The 20,561-nt window shown below is 41.2% G+C and overlaps 1 protein-coding gene across 1 annotated transcript in view; it reads right to left on the reverse strand.

Annotated features, from left to right (window-relative positions):
- Positions 1 to 4,217: 4,217 nt before the first annotated feature.
- Positions 4,218 to 20,561, reverse strand: part of cspg4ba (chondroitin sulfate proteoglycan 4ba) — a 28,935-nt gene continuing 12,591 nt past the window's right edge. The window contains exons 4-10 of the mRNA XM_061729539.1: positions 19,857 to 20,330; positions 18,389 to 18,565; positions 14,207 to 14,405; positions 12,472 to 12,603; positions 8,550 to 8,722; positions 7,572 to 7,755; positions 4,218 to 6,635 (exon numbers count right to left, since the gene is read on the reverse strand). Of these exons, the coding sequence (XP_061585523.1) occupies positions 4,588 to 6,635; positions 7,572 to 7,755; positions 8,550 to 8,722; positions 12,472 to 12,603; positions 14,207 to 14,405; positions 18,389 to 18,565; positions 19,857 to 20,330 (3,387 nt within the window). The 3' untranslated portion in view covers positions 4,218 to 4,587. The remainder of the gene's footprint in view (positions 6,636 to 7,571; positions 7,756 to 8,549; positions 8,723 to 12,471; positions 12,604 to 14,206; positions 14,406 to 18,388; positions 18,566 to 19,856; positions 20,331 to 20,561) is intronic.

The following is a 20,561-nucleotide window of genomic DNA, read 5'->3' on the forward strand; positions in this document are numbered from 1 at the left end:
AATGGGTCTGCTACCTCTCACAATCCCAGCAAACTACCGGTACACAACGTACCGAGCCAATCGCAACGGGTCGGCTTTTAGCGATGAATTGCACAGGACAGGGCTCAGTTGGTATTAAGTATAGAGTATTTTTATCTACTCCTCCGCAGACTTTGTAGCCATATTTGCAGCCCTGTTACACCTTTCTGCATTCGCCATTTCACAGATCACTCATTTCACCTCCATTATGCCTTTACTACCACCTTTGTAGGTGGTACAGGGCGTTAAGAAGGCTGCTCCGTCTGTGCCTTTCACACAGCTCAGTGAAAGATAAAGATGCTGCAGGGACAGAACGATCTGACCGCGTGAAGAGATTTGCTGATTATAAAAGAAGACGAGGCAACAGGAAGTGAAGCGGTGTTCAGAACTCCCCCTTAAACCAGCTTCTGTAAACACACTTAAAAAATATAGTTTCAAAGACAGATCTTGCACTCCATCCTTATGTTATTCTTTACAAAAGAATGTAAGAAACATTGAATCAGGAAATAGTTTCAACTTTCTAAAAGGGTAAATCAATTTTAATAAGATTAATAATTAGATTGCAGTGAAATTTTGTGTGAGTAAATAACAATCTCGTGTTTAGAAACGTGATCCCAGCACAGATGTTGCTGCTTGACTTTGTGGCTTCACATGGTCGTGTCATGTTTGCAGCTCACAGGAGACACCATTGCTCATTGCTCATTGCACAAGCAAAGCCATGGACTCGCCGGACGTCTGGACCAACCGGCTGCTCAGCGTCATGTTTAGGTAAGACGTGTGACGCCCTGGGACGCCGAGCGTTTGGGGTCAGGAGAACAAGCAGCCGCTCTCTTCACGTAAAACCATCAGCTGTGTCTCCGACTCCTACCGTGCAGCTTCATTACAGAAAAACATCTTTGTGCTTTACAGCTTCAAGATTGTGGGCATCCACAGATATTTACTGTATTTTAGAGACGGCTACGACCAGGGGGGGTGGTGGATTTTATCATGTGGGGACAGATAATTTGTGCTGATTACAAATAATATAATATATTACAAATAATAGCACTGACCAAAACACCTGCAGAAATACTGCAGGAATGACATAGCAGCAGTTAAATGCAGCCTTCTGTAAGCTTTAAATATCCACTGGGCTTACATCAAATACATCAAAACACAACAATAAAAAAGTTTTCTGAACTTATCCATATGACTCTGTCCTTCACAGGATAAGTAAAATGGATCACTGCAAAAACTCAAAATCTTAACAAGAATATTTGTCTCATTTCTAGTTAAAATGTCTAATTTTAGTAAAAAAATCTCATTACACTTAAAACAACAACGACTCATCACTGGAAAAAAAAACCCAACAATTTTCACCAGTTTCAAGTAGATTTTCACTTGAAATAAGAAGAAAAATCTGCCAGTGAAAGAAGATTTTTGTGCTTGTAATAAGAAGTCTCAAATCCCACTGGCAGATTTTCCTACTTATTTCAAGTGAAAGTTTACTTGAAACAGGTGAAAATTGTCAAATAAGTTATTTTTCTGGTATTCATCTGGTGATGACTCTAAATGTTGAAATAGCAGTAAAACCACATTCATTGATGAAATGACATAAGGGATGGAAAGGGGGGATGGCAGTTTTACAGGGGGGATGATTTTGACCGTTTTTATTTCAGGGGGGATGCCATCCCCCCTCATCCCCCCTCAACTCCAGTACTGGCTACGACACATTCCCATCTTGGTGCAGATCACATGACAAAACGTTGCACATTAACTTGCTCTTGGATGCAAGAAAACCACGTTGGAGTAATTGCAGAAAACCGTTAGAAGCAATGGTAATAATCTACCTATCGATCATTGGCAGCTCGGTGTTTATCACCTTAAAGAGGAGGAAAAAAGGCAGCAAGACACTTTAAATCCCAGCGATGGAGAAAACTATCAATATTATTGTTGAGAAGGAAGAAATTATGAAGCGGAGCATGATTTGGACGACAGCAGGAAAGGATGGTAAACATTTATTGTTTATCATGATTATTAAAAATACTGTATAAATAAATATGAAATTAGATCTTTAAGGTGGAACTGGAATACAGTGGATCGACATTTCTGTTCAAAATAAAAAGGTTTACAACAAAGTCTCATCTCCCAGAGCTCCTCCGTGTGACAGCAGTGAGCAGTTTACAGTAGTGTTACATACAGTACGCCATGACAACAACCTGACCTTTAGAATAAATACAATGTACATACAGTATACCAGCATTCTTTTCAGACGGTGGCATGTTGTGTTCGTTTGTCTTGGAAAGACGTGTCAGTAGTTTTAAAAAGTACTCTTGTTCTGTGGACACATATAAAACTCTCCACCTTGTCCAGCCATTCTTTACAAATCATCCTCATATTTATATTTTGACATCTAAATCAGAGTTAAATCATCAGAATATGTACAATTTGTGCCTATATTCTTTCAAATCTAATAATATGTTGTGCTGTTAAACAAAAACAGACCATTAACATGTGTGCTTTTAAACCACTGTGATTTCAATCGCATTTAAAAACAGGCGTGATTCTAATAATCGTACAAAACCTCCCGTTTGAACGTAGAGCTGTCAGTCTCATCATGTTCAGTCCTGTAGATTTAAACAATCTTTGACTACTGACAGCACAAGCAGCCTTTGACAGCAGTACCATGACTTTAACTCTTAAACTAAATACCTGAGTTTACAAAAGACTTCTCAATATATAACATAAAAACCATATAAAATCTCAACAATCAATTTAAATTCCCACTAACTGGCCGGTTTAGTACAGCGAGGGTATATATAACTCTTCGTGCTCGTGTCAGTATGAGTAATTCACAGTTTGGAGCTGTCCTCAGTATCATGTTTGCCAGTGATGATCAGAACTAACGTAGGAAACTTCAACATGCAGGACCACTCAACCACGGCTCAGCGTTTACAACAATAATTACCACTTTGTAAACTCTCCAATGAGTCAATTCTTTCCACCAAACTAAGCCCACAACAGTGGTTGGTTTAGGCTGTAAACCCGTGTTTGAAGGGCCTGCAGCTAAAGAGAAGCTCAAAACCACCCTGGTTCAGCTTAACATGTTGCACAATGCAACATGTCTGTCTTTGATGCTGCAGGAGCCATTAATGTAAAAGGTTTCGTTTATCAAATTAGCAATAATATTGCCACAGTGGAGCTGTGGTTCTCGCTTGGCATTGACCTTTCAGATCGGCGTTTAGATCGGCAGGTACGGAGATAAACTTGCTCTTTCGCTGCAAAACGTTGCTTTCTACATAATGTGTGAAATGGATTTGTGTGGCAACAGAAAAGGAAACCAAGACGGTTCCTGCAAGCCTATATGACTAATTTAACATTGACAACAGCAACGTGGGAGAGAGATGTCTCATGTTCCTCCTGCAGCCTCGGACACGTCGCTTCCTTTTTAAAATGGCCTGTATTTGGAGCTCCACCTGAGTTCAAGGGGTTTTACTGCGATAATCGAGCAGGGGCAACATACACAAACCATACAATAACAAAAAAATGTGTCATGTTATGAATTCATTACTCATTTAGTGTGTACCTTGGAATAACATTGTTCATTTATGGTTAATTTACGGTGGCCGACAAGGGCCAAACGCACTGCAACGGCCTAATGCGTCTCAGCTAAGGAAAACGGCTTCAAGTACAGAAACGATTCAAATTCACAAACTCAAAACGAGCTACAAAAAGAGGAACGTGGTGCAAATGAAAAAACGTGCTGCAAAAAACAAAGACAAATGCAGCATCATCAAACGCGCTGCAAATAGAGAAACGATGCAAAGCACAAAACGGACAGACACACGGGATGTAGAGAGAGACCCAACAGCTCACTGAATCACAGTGTTTACATCCATGGTTTAAAAATACAGCGGGAACGGTAATGTGATATAATGTGGTTTATATCACTGTACAACGCTGTACATTGCAAGACGTTTCATTATTATATTTTAACGTTACAGTCAGCTGTTCGGTTTCTCTCTACATCCCGTGTGTCTGTCCGTTGAGCTGTTACGCATTTTATTTGCAGCGCGTTTGATGATGCTGCATTTGTCTTTGTTTTTTGCAGCACGTTTTTTCATTTGCACCACGTTCCTCTTTTTGTACCTCGTTTTGAGTTTGTGAATTTGAATCGTTTCTGTACTTGAAGCCGTTTCCCTTAACTGAGAGGCGTTAGGCCGTTGCAGTGAGTTTGGCCCTTGTCGGCCACCGTATTAATTGTTACTTGCAGCAGTTAATATTTCAAAGTACCGTTCTTTAACGACAAAAACACACCTCAGTCTATACATCTCTAGAAGCTAGATGGTGTTTGGGGCATAAGTAGTGCAGGGATTACTGCTTCACCTCTTAGTATCTGTGTGGAGTTCCAACCTACAGGTGCTCGTCCTCCCTCAGTCCAAGCATGTTAGGTTGACCGGTGAGTCGGAAGCATGCACGGTTGTCTTGTTTATGTCTGGGTGGCAGCCTGCCCCGGCCTGTACCGCGTCTCTCACTCAATAATGCTCTCCAGTTCCCAGGACGGATGGACGGCAGCCCGTGTTGGGAATATCAAACCCAATACTGGTTCTTCTGCAGAGTGGGGGTGGCGACTCTAATGAGGTGGGAGGATGTCGCAGGAGAATCGCTGCTCCAAGAACTGATGAGTAGATTGGAGTCGACGGTGCTGTACGGGGAGCCCTGATATGAAGACGACAGCTGACCGAGGACGGGACTCCCGGGGCAGCTGGGGCTCAGGGGGGTGACGGTGACCGAGGGGACGGCTGCGCTCCTCTGCGCCGGGCCGCTGTAAGACTGATGGTTGGAAGCAGCGGCGTGCAGCGCTGCCGCCGTGCTCTGCTTCCGGCGCCGGTTGTGTCGAAGGAAAACAACCAGAACCACGAAGATGATGACGAGCAGCAGAAGGGCCAGCAGCGGGAGGATGACCAGGAGTGGATTGGAGGTTTTCTGAGGGTAGGACTCCACACGCACCGGCGTGTTCTTGAAGGGGAAGTTCTCCGTCTGAGGGGGTTTCCCCAGAGTGGTGCTGTAAAGGCTGGTTCTGTTCGAGCTCCCCCAGCGGCCGCGGCCCTTGAATTTCTGCTGGTTTTTGCTCGGCTGCTGGGTGGAGAGGAAGACGGTAGACGGAGGAGGGGAAGCCGTCCCATTTCGGGAATTCTGGTCTGGCGTCGGCGGGGCCGGTGATGTGGTTGGGACGGGACTGTTTGTGGTTGGAAACAGAGCAGGATCATACGGCACCACTGTGAAGTGGAACTCCCCTCTAGCAGGTTGGACGTTAGCAGCTCTCAGCTCAAACACCAGCGAGTCATTTAGCTCAGCGACTCCAGTCATGTTGGCATTTAACTCCAAGGCTATTTTCTCCTGTATCAACTCCTGAAAGGTGAAGTTCTCAACCGGTAGCATTCTCCTGGACACACGAGGTTCGGTCTGAACTACTTTCCCATACCGGGGATGGGATATAATCTTAAAGACGGGATCACTGTCACTTACACTGGCCAGTTCAGAGGCATCAAAAAAGCTGGAGTTGAGTTTGACCGTAATTCCGGTGGGAATCCTCAAATCTTTGCCGATCTGGATCAGAGGCTGGACAGTGACGTTAAGCACTTGGCCGGTCAGATTAGCCTCTGAGGTGAAGGCTGCGAACTCAAAGCAGTCCTGTGAGGAGGAGAGGGAGGTCATATGGTAGGACAGCCTTCCGGGCTGTAAATCTTCCTGTGTGAAATGTGTAACCTCTTGGTTGTCCTTCAGAAGTTTGCCGAACGCGGGGGGCTTTGTAATTTCGTAGTGAATGGTCACATTTTTGCCGTTGGTTTCAGCGGCGAGGTTTTCCCGGGTCAACGGGACCGAGGTGCCGCCTTGCTGCAGGTACAGTCCACTACGGTTGACCAGCGAGATGGTGATTTCCGTCACTTCTAAGTTAAAAAGTTTATATATTGGTTTATGATGTCCGTCTGAGACGCTGAAATAAAACACTCCGGAGACGGAGACTCCGTCGTGGATGAAGAAGACACTTCTGTTGTTGATCTGGGCCTGGGTGAAGGTCTCTATGGGCTCGTTCAAACTTCCTTCCACGGCTAGGTGACCGTTGCTCGGCTTGCTAATCACTGAGAACGTAATGGCCTCTGGAGGATCGTCCAAGTCTTCCACCCGGAGGTTATCTGGCCCCAGGACGACCTTATCTCCCTGCACCACCCTCAGACTGGGAGCTTTGGTTTTCAGCAGAGGGGGCTGATCGTTCACAGGTGTGACCGTAATGTTGAAACGCTCCACCACGACGTCCCTCTCATCTTGAGGACGTTCTGCTGTCCTGCCCTTGGGATTGACCCACGCGCTGAACACAAAACAATCACGCGTCGTCTCAGAGTTGTCGTGCTTGTAGGTGATGCCGTATTTGCTGACGATGAATTGGGAGAAGTTGGGCTTCTCTTTGGTGAGGTTTCTCTCTCCGACCACGATGACGCCGTGCTGAGGCAGAGACGTCACCTGAAACCAGACCTCGTGGGAACCGCGCAGGGGCGTCGGCAGCTTGGACATCAGGTTGGAGGCGTCCAGCTTTGACTCGTCGATGACAACGCTCTCCCCTTCTTTCAGCGCCGCACCTGTTACCAAGAAAAGATCAAACAAACACATTTTGGATTTCTTCATTTTTCGAGATTGTCAGCCACTAACATGCAAAGCAAACGTTTATTTAGATCAGGGGTCGGCAACCCAAAATGTTGAAAGAGACATATTGGACCAAAAACACAAAAAACAAATATGTCTGGAGCCGCAAAAAATGAAAAGTCTTGAATAAAGCCTGAATAATGGTTCTGCATTAAATCGTGTAACACGGAACCATAAATCAGCCTTAAGCCTTAGAATGAAGGCAACACATGCTGCATGTATCTATATTAGTTATAACTGGGGGAAGATTTCTTTATTATGCACGAGAAAAAAGTCAAAATTTCGAGAAAAATGTCGAAATGTCAAGATTAATATTGAAGTACAATCTTGAGGAAAAAGTCGAAATGTCGAGAAAAAAGTCGAAATGTCGAGAAAAAAGTCAAAATTTCGAGAAAAAAGTCGAAATGTCGAGATTAAAAAGGAAGAAAAAAGAAAAAAAGAAGAAAAAAAAAGAGAATGAAGGCAACACATGCTGCATGTATCTATATTAGTTATAACCCGGGGAAGATTTTTTCATTATGCACAAGAAAAAAGTCAAAATTTCGAGAAAAAAGTCAAAATGTCAAGATTAATGTTGAAGTACAATCTTGAGAAAAAAGTCGAAATGTTGAGAAAAAAGTCAAAATTTAGAGAAGTCGGAATGTCAAGATTAAAAAGGAAGAAAAAAGAAAAAAAGAAGAAAAAAAGGAAAAAAAGAGAAAAAAATAAGAAAAAAAGGAAAAAAAAGGTCAAACATTTTTGAAAAAGCTCCAAGGAGCCACTAGGGTGGCGCTAAAGAGCCGCATGCGGCTCTAGAGCCGCGGGTTGCCGACCCCTGATTTAGATAAAACCTCACGAGACTGCTGGCACACCTGCAGAATACTGCTCCCTACCTGCGTTTGCGAGGAGGACTGTGTTGTGTTCAGGTCCAGTATTCTCATAGGAGATGTCGATTTTAAAGGTCTGACTTTCCGTAGAAGCGGGTGGAGATGAGACGGAGAAGGTCATGGAGTCCATAGCTTCCCAGCCCACTGACTCGATGGGGGTTTGAATATACACAACCTCTTTCCTGTCCACCTGGGGAACAGAGACTCTCCAGTTTATCAGCCGGAAGAAATTCAACATCTCACTCTCTCTGACACACGTCACTACGTCAGGTACCGGAGAGAATTATTAATGTACATGTGCTTTGCTCAGCAGTAAACAGTCACAGCCTCCACTGTGTCAGTTAATCCATTAGAAACACAGTAATCCCTCATTTTTCGCAGGGTTACGTTCCAAAAAGAACCTGTGATAGGTGAAATCCATGAAGTAGTAACCTTTATTATTATTATTATCATACAAGGCTTCAAATTGCGGAGATCAGCACCGCCCCACTGCGACCCGAGTAATTGGATCTGAACGGGAGAATCGGTGCAGAACGTTTTGTCGACATTATGGGTTTTGGAGAAAATTTGCAAACTGACAGGACTGTCTCAGAAAATTAGAATATTGTGATAAAGTTCTTTATTTTCTGTAATGCAATTAACAAAACAAAAATGTCATACATTCTGGATTCATTACAAATCAACTCAAATATTGCAAGCCTTTCATTATTTTAATATTGCTGATTATGGCTTACAGTTTAAGATTAAGATAAGAGATAGGATATTTGAGTTTTCTTAAACTAAAATAATAAAAGGCTTGCAATATTTCAGTTGATTTGTAATGAATCCAGAATGTATGACATTTTTCATGACATTCATACGCTACTGTGGAAATATGATGAACCCCGATTTCTTTGATTTTTTCTAATTCCTGGGCCACATCCATTGAAGTATATGTTTATTTCCGATGAGAAATGGCGACACCGTGTCCAGCTCTCCACTCACCATATCTTGTGTGAAAGTGGAGATGTCTACTGTTGAATTATCCAGCTGCCTCGACACCAGATGCCCCAGTTTGGGTTGCCGCATCACGGTGAAAGTAATGATGCGCTTTGAGGTGTTGCTGATGTCATTGGTCCCCGCTTGTAAATCATCGTTCGTGATAAGTGTAGAAGAGCCTTAAAAAAGGAGAGACAGAGGGAGTTCCATGATTAGAAACATTCACTCTTAAAACTTTTCTATGGGTGCATCAAGTTTTTCAAACTTTCCCCTTACGAAGTGAGTCACGTCTTTTTGGCTTCAGCGGCACAAAACAAGGCTCCGGGAGAGACTAAATAAAGCCTTTTGATGTGCCAAATTAAAGCTGTGATGTAGACATCAGAGACTTTTTACAACCTTGTCCAACTCCAGTGTGGAGCGTTACATAAACTGCAAATAAGGCTTTAATAGCTCCTTTTCAGGCGCAAATCTTCCACTTGGGAAAAATGTAAAAATAAGAGACGATATGTGAACACGGTGACTGATTGCCGAGTGCCTCTTTCATCTAGAGAGGAATTACACAGATTTCCACTGCCCTTGTGAATAATGATAGCACCCTAAATGAGGCAGCAGATGATAAATGATGGGGGGCAATGACGGAGAGAAAGAGGGGAAATGAATTAATCGCGTCTTGTCGGCAGCCCTGCCGCCATCTTTGTCTTTCATGGGAACTGCTTTTTTTTCTTTTTACAATGAAAACATACCTGTCACTGTGCAGAAGATGACCTCTGCTGCATGGCTACTGTTTTATGCTTCCCAGATGGACGAGCATTTTCTTTTCCTCATACTACTTTTGTGGCCATATGACAACGCCTATATACTAAAGAATTAGCTTTCAAGTAAACGCTCAAAGGGTTACGAAGGCATATGCAACTATTTAACAAGCAGCCATTGCAAGGTTTTACACAAGAGCAGAAAGAAATCTGAGGTGTTTATGAGGAAAAGGAAAAACATTTATCTGCCCTCTATTGTGTAAAAGTGTTTTAAGCCCCCCCCGGACAAACACACACACACACCACCCCAACAAAAGCCCTCATTGTCAGTTAAAGCTCCCATCCCACCCTGTCTGTCTGCCCCGCCTGGCACAAGGCACAAACGGGGCTTCCTGGGACAGACAGTGGCACAGTTTTTCAAGTACCCACTCGTCCTGCGGCTGGGAAGCTCAGCAGACTGTGCCAGCTGGCTCCTTGCTGCCCCTCACAATATCCGCTCCTGCTAAATCACAGCAGAGACTACTGAGCATCCCAGAAAACCTTGAAGTGTGTTTGCAAAGAGAGACCATGCGCTTTCTGCCCTTTTCTTTTGGCTGCTGAAAAGTAAGACGTTTCAGAACATTGAAAAGATCCAGGCTGATTTAATAACCCATTTTCAAAATGCAGTGCCTGACTTATTTCAATAAATACATTTTTGGTAGTGCAATAGCCGCCCAGCTGAACATACAAGAGCCAAAAGGCAAAGCAAAGGTTTCAAACGCACAAATATAAACTTTCCACTTGCTCTTCCATCTTCACTGCTACAAAGAGGAAGTCAATTTTCTGCTCAACCGCAGTAACAGTACTAGAAAGAGTGTGAGATTCAGACGTCTTGTTTCAGTTGTTTTCAAGAAGCAGCTGCACATTTTGAAATTAAAGCCACAAGTTCAAATTTAGCTGCATTACGAGGACGTATTAACAAATAGTGTCGATGTAACCAAAGCCTATTAAAAACCTCATTTGTCCCTGCAATAGAGCTCCATAGTAGTTGTAAATATTAAAGACACCTCAGAAAGTCAAATTGTCTCTTTATTGTCTTGGCCCTGTAGTTCTGGGCGGGTCCCGCCAACACCATCTCCACCACTGACACTATTACTCTCTACTAACTGTGTTACCACATCTATTTATCACATATTGAGATTCAACAGCAAGTATTGGCAGCTAATGATGCTGTAAGGACCAATCAGCTCCCAGAATGCTGATAGAACTGCTTTCAGAAACATCATGTGGGTCAGAATTACCAAACAGATCCAGGGAGGAAACAGAGACGGATGAAATCGGTTTTATTTTTTCCCACATTCCGTTTTTATTTGTTCCATTTTCGGTCCATTTTGGTTTTTAATTTTTGAGCATTTGGTTTTTAGCAGTTTTTGCAAATGTAACCCCAAGACAGTATATAAAGTAATGAAATATAGACAATTTATGCAATTATAACCTAACACTTTAATGTTTTCATACCTTTAAACATATTTAAAGGCAAAAACATGGCCCCAGTTGTTCTCGTGTCCAACAAAACATTCCTTTTTTGGGGATAAACAAAAAAATAATCAAAAGTTGTAATGTAATGATGAAAAAAAACAAAACATAAATAAATAAAAAAAATAAAAAAAATTAAAAAAAATCGATCTTTAGACATATGAATCGATTTTTAGGAATTAATATGAGAATCGATTTAGAATTGGGAAATCGATTTTTTCAACACAGGCCTAATTTCCAGAGATGAACAACTCATACATTCCAGGAAATCATTTTAAAATGACTATAGCAACGTGAAACACACCAACATCAACACCTAACCCTGGCTAGAAGAAACATGGCCCGTGTCCATTGGGGGGTGTTTGGGGGAGTTTCATGGAGTCTAACACACTGGTGTCTCCATTGACCTGCAAGGAGAGGTTTCAGGAACTTGGCTGAAAAATATCACTACAGTTTTTTAAATTTCATATGCTAATAGTTGTCCAATCTGTCATTTTGTCTTCACCTATTTAGTTAATCATTCTACATCTCACAAATGTGGTAAAACACATTGTTGGACTAAACGTCCAGAATGATGTGATGCGTTTTCTGTGGTCCATCCAGCTTTACAGGGGCAAGCAAGTCTCATTTTGTGTCCCGTTCTTCAAGGTTATTAACTACATTTAAGAAGGAAAATGTTTAAAATGGGATGCTCAGCTGAAATATGTATTAACTAAACCATAAAACAACCAGACACTTACATCCACTCCATTTGGTACTGCACCCCTGTTCAGCAATTTTGGTCTGAGGTCACAAAGTCACTGTCAAATTTCTTGTAAAATGTCTTTTCTTGATTTCCACATCCCCTTATCTCCATCCCTCTGATTACTTGTCGACACATCAACAATAAATCTGACAAATTCAAACAATAAATGAATCCTTGTAGCCTTAACTATCGCCAAGAAAACTATCCTCATGGACTGGAAATACATGAAAAAAAATAAACATAGCACAACGGAAAAACTTACTCTCCATGGATTATCACACCCAACGCTCAGCACTAGAACCATCTCCATCTGGTCGTCACTCATCAACTTTCTACACACCTGATTTGTCATCTGTCTTCACTTTTATTTATATATTTTGAATTTCCATTTCTGTTTTGCCTGAATTTGTCTGAATTCTTTGCCAGAATTTCAGTAAAAATGTATTCTTATGATATTTGGCAACCAATACCAGCTTAAATGTAAATAATATGCACTCTGTATGTATATTTTATGTAAACACTTTGAAACACCCACCTGTTGTCTTGTAATGCCCTCTCTTTGTTGTGTCTATATTTGGGAGGTGCTTGTTATACGTGTATTTTTTTATGTTGGTAATAAAAAAATACAAATAAAAAAAATTTAAAAAAGAAACTAAATTTAGTTTGCAAGCCGTCCTCTGTCCGTTATCATCGCATTGGTAGAAATGTCTTATTAGTCTGGTGTTTGTGTGTCTTTTTGTTCCGTTATTTTGCTATCATGAGTTGTATTCAATGCTTCTGTATACTTCATCTGCAGCGCAGCTAAAAACATTCAGGGGATGCATGATCATTTGTAAGGTATGGTGTGTTGGCTATATTACCGGTAACTGCTAGCTGGGATTTCACCACCCGTAAACAAATCCAGATAAAGACTTACCGGGAAACACCTTGAGTGGACGGTTTCTCTGCAAAGTGAGAACTAAAGCTTTGGCAGTGATGCTAAATATCTGCCTGGGCGAGAAGTTCACGCCGTCATTGACCTGGAAGTTGAAACCACCAGACATGGGACCTGGAAGTGACATGAATCAATCCATTAAACAATCGTCAAGATCTCTCTGAAGGTAAGATCTGAACTGAATCTCAGATTTATGGACATATATCCACTTTGGTTTTGGCTGAAAAATAAGAATAAGTTGTGTCTGGTTTCTATGACATATACATTTAAAAAGCCCCAGATCAGCATTGATGATGCGGTTCACGGAGGAATGCGCAGAGCAGCTTTTTTACTTTGAATCGTCACAGGAATCCTTAATACATTACTGTAAGTGTACGTGTACAGTTTGCTGGTGTGTAAAAAAGAAAAAAAAGAGACATTCTTCAACACGAGGGTGGAGTCCATCCCACACTGTTATTACAACCTTTTCTGGTTGAACAAAAGAACAAAAAAACGGAGATATGAATCAGAACACTAGGCAGAAATACGATCCCAAAGACCAGAAAATGCTGACAGACTTTGTTCGCCATTTCACATCAGTCTCCAGTCTAAAAGAGCAACATTGTATCACAAATGATTTTACAGCTAATAATGAAACCTGCACATTGTTTCTGCTAATTACTTGCATTCGCCGAGCTGATGGAAAAAAAAATAAATCAGTAATCTTAACAAAACAAACACAGGAAGATGAATTGGGTCTTAAATGCATGAAATCCAAAACTATGCAATAAAATCTAATTTTAAGAGAAAATTATTCCAGGACTGTGCATTCTCTATATAGGAAGGAGGGCTTTAGCTGAAGAGAGTTGTGTTTCAGTGTGAAAGTTGCTGATTTGATCCCTAGCTTCAGAAGTTATATAAGTGAAACCACGGATTATGTCACCCTTATTTTCTTTCTTCTTTTTTCTATGAATTTTGATGTTGGTTGTATCAATCTTAAATAAATAATACATACAATCAAAGTGATATACACACAAAAAGAATCCCTGAATCCTCTCTGTCTTGTAGGACAGTGACTGCGTTTACATGCAGTCAAAAACCCTTTTAAAACCCAAATATTGGCAATAACCCGGTTTTGCACGGCCATGTAAACACCAATAACCCCTTTGAATAACCCCAATTTGCTCATATTCGGATTTTTAAAAACCCAAATATGACCCCTGGGTTACTCCTTTTAAAACCTGAATATTCAGTCATATAAACGCCAAACGGAATATCCCCATCAAACGGAACATGTTTTTTTTTCTGCTCATGCTCTGTTCACAAGGAATCCTGGTCTTTTGAGTCCAGGAAGTTCTTCTAAACACGGAGAAACACAAGACCAGGAGGATACTAATCACTTCATAAATGTAATGAAGGATATGAACATTTTGGCATTTGTAGACGGTAGAAAGTACCAGGATAGCGAGATTTACAAGAAGGTGAGCGAAAAATTGCACAAAGCAGCATTAGTTTTGAATTTGGATACAGGAAGAAGAAGCGGAAATGACGGTAATTGCGACATGATGTTCTCCACGCGTTGCTGGTTTGATCCAGATATCACAAATGATTAATTACCATGTAAACAGGGATAACCCTGTTTGCTCACGCATGGAAACGGAATATTCCGAATGTCTCAGTAATTGGAATATTAGCAATAACCCTAATTTAGACTGCATGTAAACGTAGTCGGTGTTACCTTTGTGGACGAACAGCAGCTGTGCCTGGTCTACGTGGGCCTGGGTGAAGTTCAGCACGGCCTTCATCGGGGCACTCTTCAGGGCCAGGTGTCCGTTGCTGGGTGGGGTCACCATGAACCGGAGCTCGTCCGGGGGCGTATCCGCGTCCTGAGCTCTCAGATCGTCCTGACTGATCTCCGTCACTGATGAAACCCAAACCTGGAAAGACCACGGGGACAACAGATGCCATCAGGGGTTCATATTTTCAGGTATTCCCCTCCTTTTCCTTTCAACAGCATATCATTACCAGTACAACTGCTACACATGTAATATAATAATAACAACTCAGACACAGATAGCTAGACAACAACAGCCTAAAGATAAAAAGTCACCTGAATGCTGGTCAAATACAGTCCTGCAGACTGTAAACACAGTTAAAGCTACATCAGAGCATCAGTGAGGCGCACTAAAGAGCTGTTTCCATGTAAGCTGGAACGCCTTGAGCTAACACGCAGTCCCAGGGGAACTTATTGGCACCCAGAGTACACGACTACTGAACCGTGCAGATACTTCACAATTAAAGATGAGCCTCCCAAGTTCAGGCCACAGGAGATATTGCATAATAAGCTATTTGATGCTTGTACAGGTTGTCGTTCCATAGTAATTACTGCAATGAAGTGATAAAATGCAAAATTCGATCAACTGCCATTTAACAGCAGGTTGTTGCAGCTTATGCAAAAGAAGGTTCAAGCGTGAGGGTTATTTAGGAGACAGTGGGGCAACTCATGTGGTACAAGGATGCTGGATGTGAAGCAACAGCAGTAAAAACCTTTTTGCTACCGACTACTATTCACTCTATTCTTACTAAAGAGTTATGATTATACAAAAACAGGCTTTATGTGTCTCTGAAAGCACGGCTGATGAAATATACTGCAACAGTTTACATTTTTTTCTAATTTATAGTAAAATAAATTCTTCCTAGTTTTATTTTGGCCCTTTCTAATGAGCTAATTTGGAAATATTTTATATTTCTATCGCCATTTCAATATTTTAAGTTGGTTGGAGAGGTCAGGGCTCTCTTTAATGGAGTATCAGAGATTTAGTCACACAAATCATTTAGGCAGAACAAGTGATGCAAATTTCGATGCGTTTTAAATGTTCTGACACTTCAAAACTTGTCCTAACAACTTACATAAATACACAGCTGCCTACACTGACAACCACACGCAGGTGTTTTTAAGGGGAACTGGAAACAGATGTGAATGAGCCCTGGCTTTTCCCAGAACTTAACATCAATCAAATCTGTGGTCGGCTCCCAAAATAGTGAAATCAAACGAGATGGTCAGAGAGCAACATAACCAGAGGACTTTTGACCAATAAAGATCTCCACAAGTCTTGACAGAGCCTGAACTTTCCATTCAGAACATTGCATTTCTTTGAAACTGTGAAAATAAACTAAAAATACAACAAATGAGGCATCTCTAACTTTTCCAGGAACAGAAGGTTCCTTTTAAAGCTTTTAATAGGGTCATAATTCTGGTTACCTGGTGATAAGGAGCCCTGTAATCACTGTGTGGCGGTCTTATCTATTAAATGATCCGTTAAACTCACCAGTTAGCGGGTGAAATTTTTTTTTACAAAATACCCGAAAGATAAGAGATGGCTTGAAAACAAAAGCAGTGAGATGAAAGATGCCGAGTCTCTCAGCATTTGTGAACATTCGTCTCCCTAAGTGACAACTTTAACGATACACACAAGTCATTTACCCCATCAATCAAATTATAATATTCATTATGTCTTTAATTTTAAATCATAATTAACTTAAAAACTCAATTTCTGATTAAAGCTCATGCAGCTCAAGCATGTCTAATTGACAGCCAGACTTCCTGCCCAACTAGTTTTTTGCATGCCACTGTGATGAGCAATTAAGTCCTACCATTTGGAGCATTTCCTATAAGGAGCATGATCACAGCAAATGTTTCAGTGTTCACAAACGAACTTCACAGCATGATGCGTTGTGCTTACTGGAAATGTTCAACACATGCTAGGTGTAAAGTTGATAAATGTGACAAACATCAGTTATTATCACCATCTGCTTCAGTGAGCATGGGAGGACGGGAGGAAGTGGGTGGAGGGGGTAAACAAAAACCAAAAAGCCACATGACGCTACAACATGGAACATACAGATAAGTGCACTTTCCTTTTGAAACAAAACGAGACCCCCAATTTTACGTAAAGGTAGATTGTACCTAGAAAAAATATACAGCACACCCACAGACATTTGCTCATTTGGCCTTAAACTTGGCTGGAAATGTTCTGGAACGGAAACCTGAGGGACTTTGTCTCAGTCAGTACTTGTAAAACCCACAACCCCAACCAGTCACCCTTGTCAACACCAGCCCTGCAGCAGAAAGTCTTCCTACATGAGTTATCTCCAACCACATGCAAGAGATGACTACGTTTTCAATCAGGCCCAGGAAGTCGCAGCGGGACCGAGTGACTCACCAGATTCAGAGAGACGACACATGGGATCAATCTGCACAAAAAGTGGCAGCATGTCTGCTGTTCGTCAGGCAGTGACTTGAGTTAAGAAGATGACCATCAAAGGTTCACAAACAGACCTTAATCACGATTAAGTCTGGGATCTGCTTTCATTAAAGTCTTAACCCTCAAAACCCTGACATTATTAAAAACCATTGTTATAGTATTTTAATAATCTGTATCTAAAAATATCCTCTATTTTAAATAATCAACTCCCCCTCTTCAGAACACAACCCGGTGTTGTAGACCACTGTTAATCAAACATTAACATAATGTCGGAAGTGCTGATGCAGTTGTAATAAGAATGTTTGCGCAACTGCACCAGCTGAACTGTATTTATTTCCGCCCTCATAAATCAAGTTAACTTGTTTGACCCTTTATGTTTGTCATCTGTGCCCACCCAGGGAATCAGTGACACAGTCTGTGAATCACTTTCATAAGATCACATGAGACTAATACTCATTCTCAGGAATGTTTCTGCATAAGCTTCTGGTCAAAACTGGAGTCAAGATTCTTACAAGCCAAAAAACAAAAACAAAAAAAAACTAAAATCAGTTTATCAAGTGAAAAAAATATATTAATTTAGGAAAAAGATCTATTTAGAAAAAAACCTCAACCACATTAATATGGAAAGATAAAATAAATAGTTAATTAGGAAGACCACTATAATTGAAAACATGTTTTCTGCAGTGGAGCTTTTTAGTGCAAAGATCAACAGGGACAGACTGCCATCTAGTGGCGATTGATGCACTAGCTCCATCATAAAGATTTGAAATCCTGATCTTCTACCAAATACCAGACTCAGTCTTATTAAAGCCATGGGCAAAAATACTAAATCAAAATAAACCGATCACACATGTCTATGTGCAGATCTGTGTGTGAGTTAATATAATTTTTTTGGGGGGATCATGTTTAATATTGTAAATCTGATTATCACCACTTATCAATCAGACATCTCAGTTTTCTTTGGTCAAGTACATTTTAGCAGTTGCTCCTCTGTGACTCTGCAGCATCCCCAAAGGAATTTGAGGCAGAGCTGCACAGACAATAGAGACCTACACTTGGACCTCTCTTCCCTGCTGGACCCCGTCCAACTGTAGCTGCGATAGCTGACAGAGCTGGACTTGTATTTCTGAACAGCACAAGTCAGCAGACTATGCGCTCACCATGTTTGCATGGTCCACATTTACAGACCTCTGCATCATGCTACCAAACACTAAGATTGACTGAGGATGGATAGAAGATATTATTGGCAGTTAACATCTTATCTATGCAATGCCTTGCAGGGATTTTTATAAAATTCAGGAAGAAGGGGAAATGCATTTGCCTTGTAACAATACACAGTCAGCGACACACGAGTGCAGCTCCATGTCGATATTTAAATACTACTGGAATTTGATTAGAATATTTAACAACTAATCTCTGTAACTCACTTCCCAACAGGCCTGGGGATCTCCTAATGTTCGTTGTTACGTGTCCACTCTGTCATGCCGGTGCTCCGGACCCTCGTCAACATACCACACATAGTTACCCTCATTCAGCCAGCCAGTCATGACAATTTACAACACAGCCGCCATAAAACTCTTTTGAAAGGAAGCTACGATGCCAGACCTGCAAGTCCAAAAAAAAACAAAGTTTCCAAGGTTTAAATATAGACTCACCCTGAGGACTCTGTTGGCGGTGATAACAGGAGGCTCATCATTGACAGCTGTAACCTCGATGTTCACTGTCTGGGCGGCGCTCTGCTTCCTCAGGCCTGTATCGTTTGCCACCACGGTGAAATTGTCAGCTAAGGTTTCGCTGCTGTCGTGGACGTAATAAATGAATTCTTGTTCAACCTGGTTGAAGATCAAAGAAATGGTCACATGACATGATTATAATGACAAAAACTAGGTGATTCAAAACTAACTAAGAGCTAAAACCTTGACCTAAAACATAGCAATGTGAAGATATGAGCTTGTGCAGGGAGATACAAAGCAGGTAAACAGGTTAGACCAGAGTGATGCCGTCTTTTTAGTGTGGTAATTTAACTAAGAAAGCATATTAGGTTACAAATATTGCAAACAGGTTTTAAGATTAGGAAAACTCAGAGTATAAGATGACAGAAATGGAAAAAATTACTGTATTGATAGTCAGACAAATGACTCGATGGGGACATTGTACTCTCCAAATCCTCTAAATACTACAGGGCAATTAATATGACAAAACCAAGCAACTTGAAACACTAAATCATCCAAGCAGATAGGGATGGGCAGTATGGACTAAAAGATTTATCACGATAATTTCTGGCATTTATCCCGATAACGATAAAAAAAATACCATACTTTCTTTCTTTCTTTCTTTCTTTCTTTCTTTCTTTCTTTCTTTCTTTCTTTCTTTCTTTCTTTCTTTCTTTCTTTCTTTCTCTTTCTTTTAGGCTCATTTCTTTCTTTCTTTCTTTCTTTCTTTCTTTCTTTCTTTCTTTCTCTTTCTTTTAGGCTCATTTCTTTCTTTCTTTCTTTCTTTCTTTCTTTCTTTCTTTCTTTCTTTCTTTCAGGCTCATTTCTTTCTTTCTGGCTCATTTCTTTCTTTCTTTCTCTTTCTTTCTGGCTCATTTCTTTCTTTCTTTCTCTTTCTTTTAGGCTCATTTCTTTCTTTCTTTCTTTCTTTCTTTCTTTCAGGCTCATTTCTTTCTTTCTTTCTTTCTTTCTTTCTTTCTTTCTTTCTTTCAGGCTCATTTCTTTCAGGCTCATTTCTTTCTTTCTTTCTTTCTTTCTTTCTTTCTTTCTTTCTTTCTTTCAGGCTCATTTCTTTCTTTCTTTCTTTCTTTCTTTCTTTCTTTCAGGCTCATTTCTTTCAGGCTCATTTCTTTCTTTCTTTCTTTCTTTCTTTCTTTCTTTCTTTCTTTCTTTCTTTCTTTCTTTCTTTCAGGCTCATTTCTTTCTTTCCTTCTTTCTTTCTTTCAGACTCATTTCTTCCTTCCTTCCTTCCTTCCAAAAAACATCATCAACGGGAATTTATCGTTTTTACCTCGAGATGACAAATTCTTACCGTGGGGAATTTTTTTGACGGTATATCGTGAACGGTAAAATATCGCCCATTCCTACAAGCAGCCATAACAAACACGTTTTTTTTGTAAGAATATCCCACCTGCCTCCTGGAGAAAGTGGTTATGGGCACACCGGGGTGTCTGGAGTGCTCAATGTGACCGTGCTGCGGGGACTCGGTCACACTGTAGAAGAAGTTGATCCCAGAAAAGTGTTTGTTTGCGACCCAGAGCACGTCCCGCGTCAGCGCCTTGGACGCACCCTCCGTCACGGTGAAATCAGACACTCGGAGAGGGATGAGCAGTGGGATGATGTCCACGGACATCCTAATGTTGCTGACGTCGGTGACCCCGTTGGTGGCGTCGAGGACGAACGTGTCGTTCGCTCTCTTCTCCTCCACCTGCACGTACTGCATGTTCCCGTTGTTGATGTCATCTTGAGTAAACGTCTTGACTGGGGACTGTTTGGTTCCGATGTAGAGCTCTTCCGCTTCAACGAAGCGCCGGAGAAAGCCATGAGACGGGGCTATCTGGACTGTAAACACAATCTCAGATGGCAGGTTGTCCTCGTGGGTGACCTGCCACGATGAGAAAACATTCAGTGGTCAAATCTGAAATGTCACATGCTTCACTGGGGTTTATTTCCTTTAGAGTCTTATTGTAACTTGACATCATGAAGTCAAGCACGGGGTAGCGTTCCCTTATTACTTTCTCAGTGACATTAAAAGCAAGACAATAAAAATTAATGGTGATACTTGTTTACGACTTGAATTATGTGGCATATATCCAGTAGTTGTTGAGGGGGGATG

Source organism: Cololabis saira, chromosome 9 (assembly GCF_033807715.1).
Source record: "Cololabis saira isolate AMF1-May2022 chromosome 9, fColSai1.1, whole genome shotgun sequence".
NCBI classification, from domain to species: Eukaryota; Metazoa; Chordata; class Actinopteri; order Beloniformes; family Belonidae; genus Cololabis; species Cololabis saira.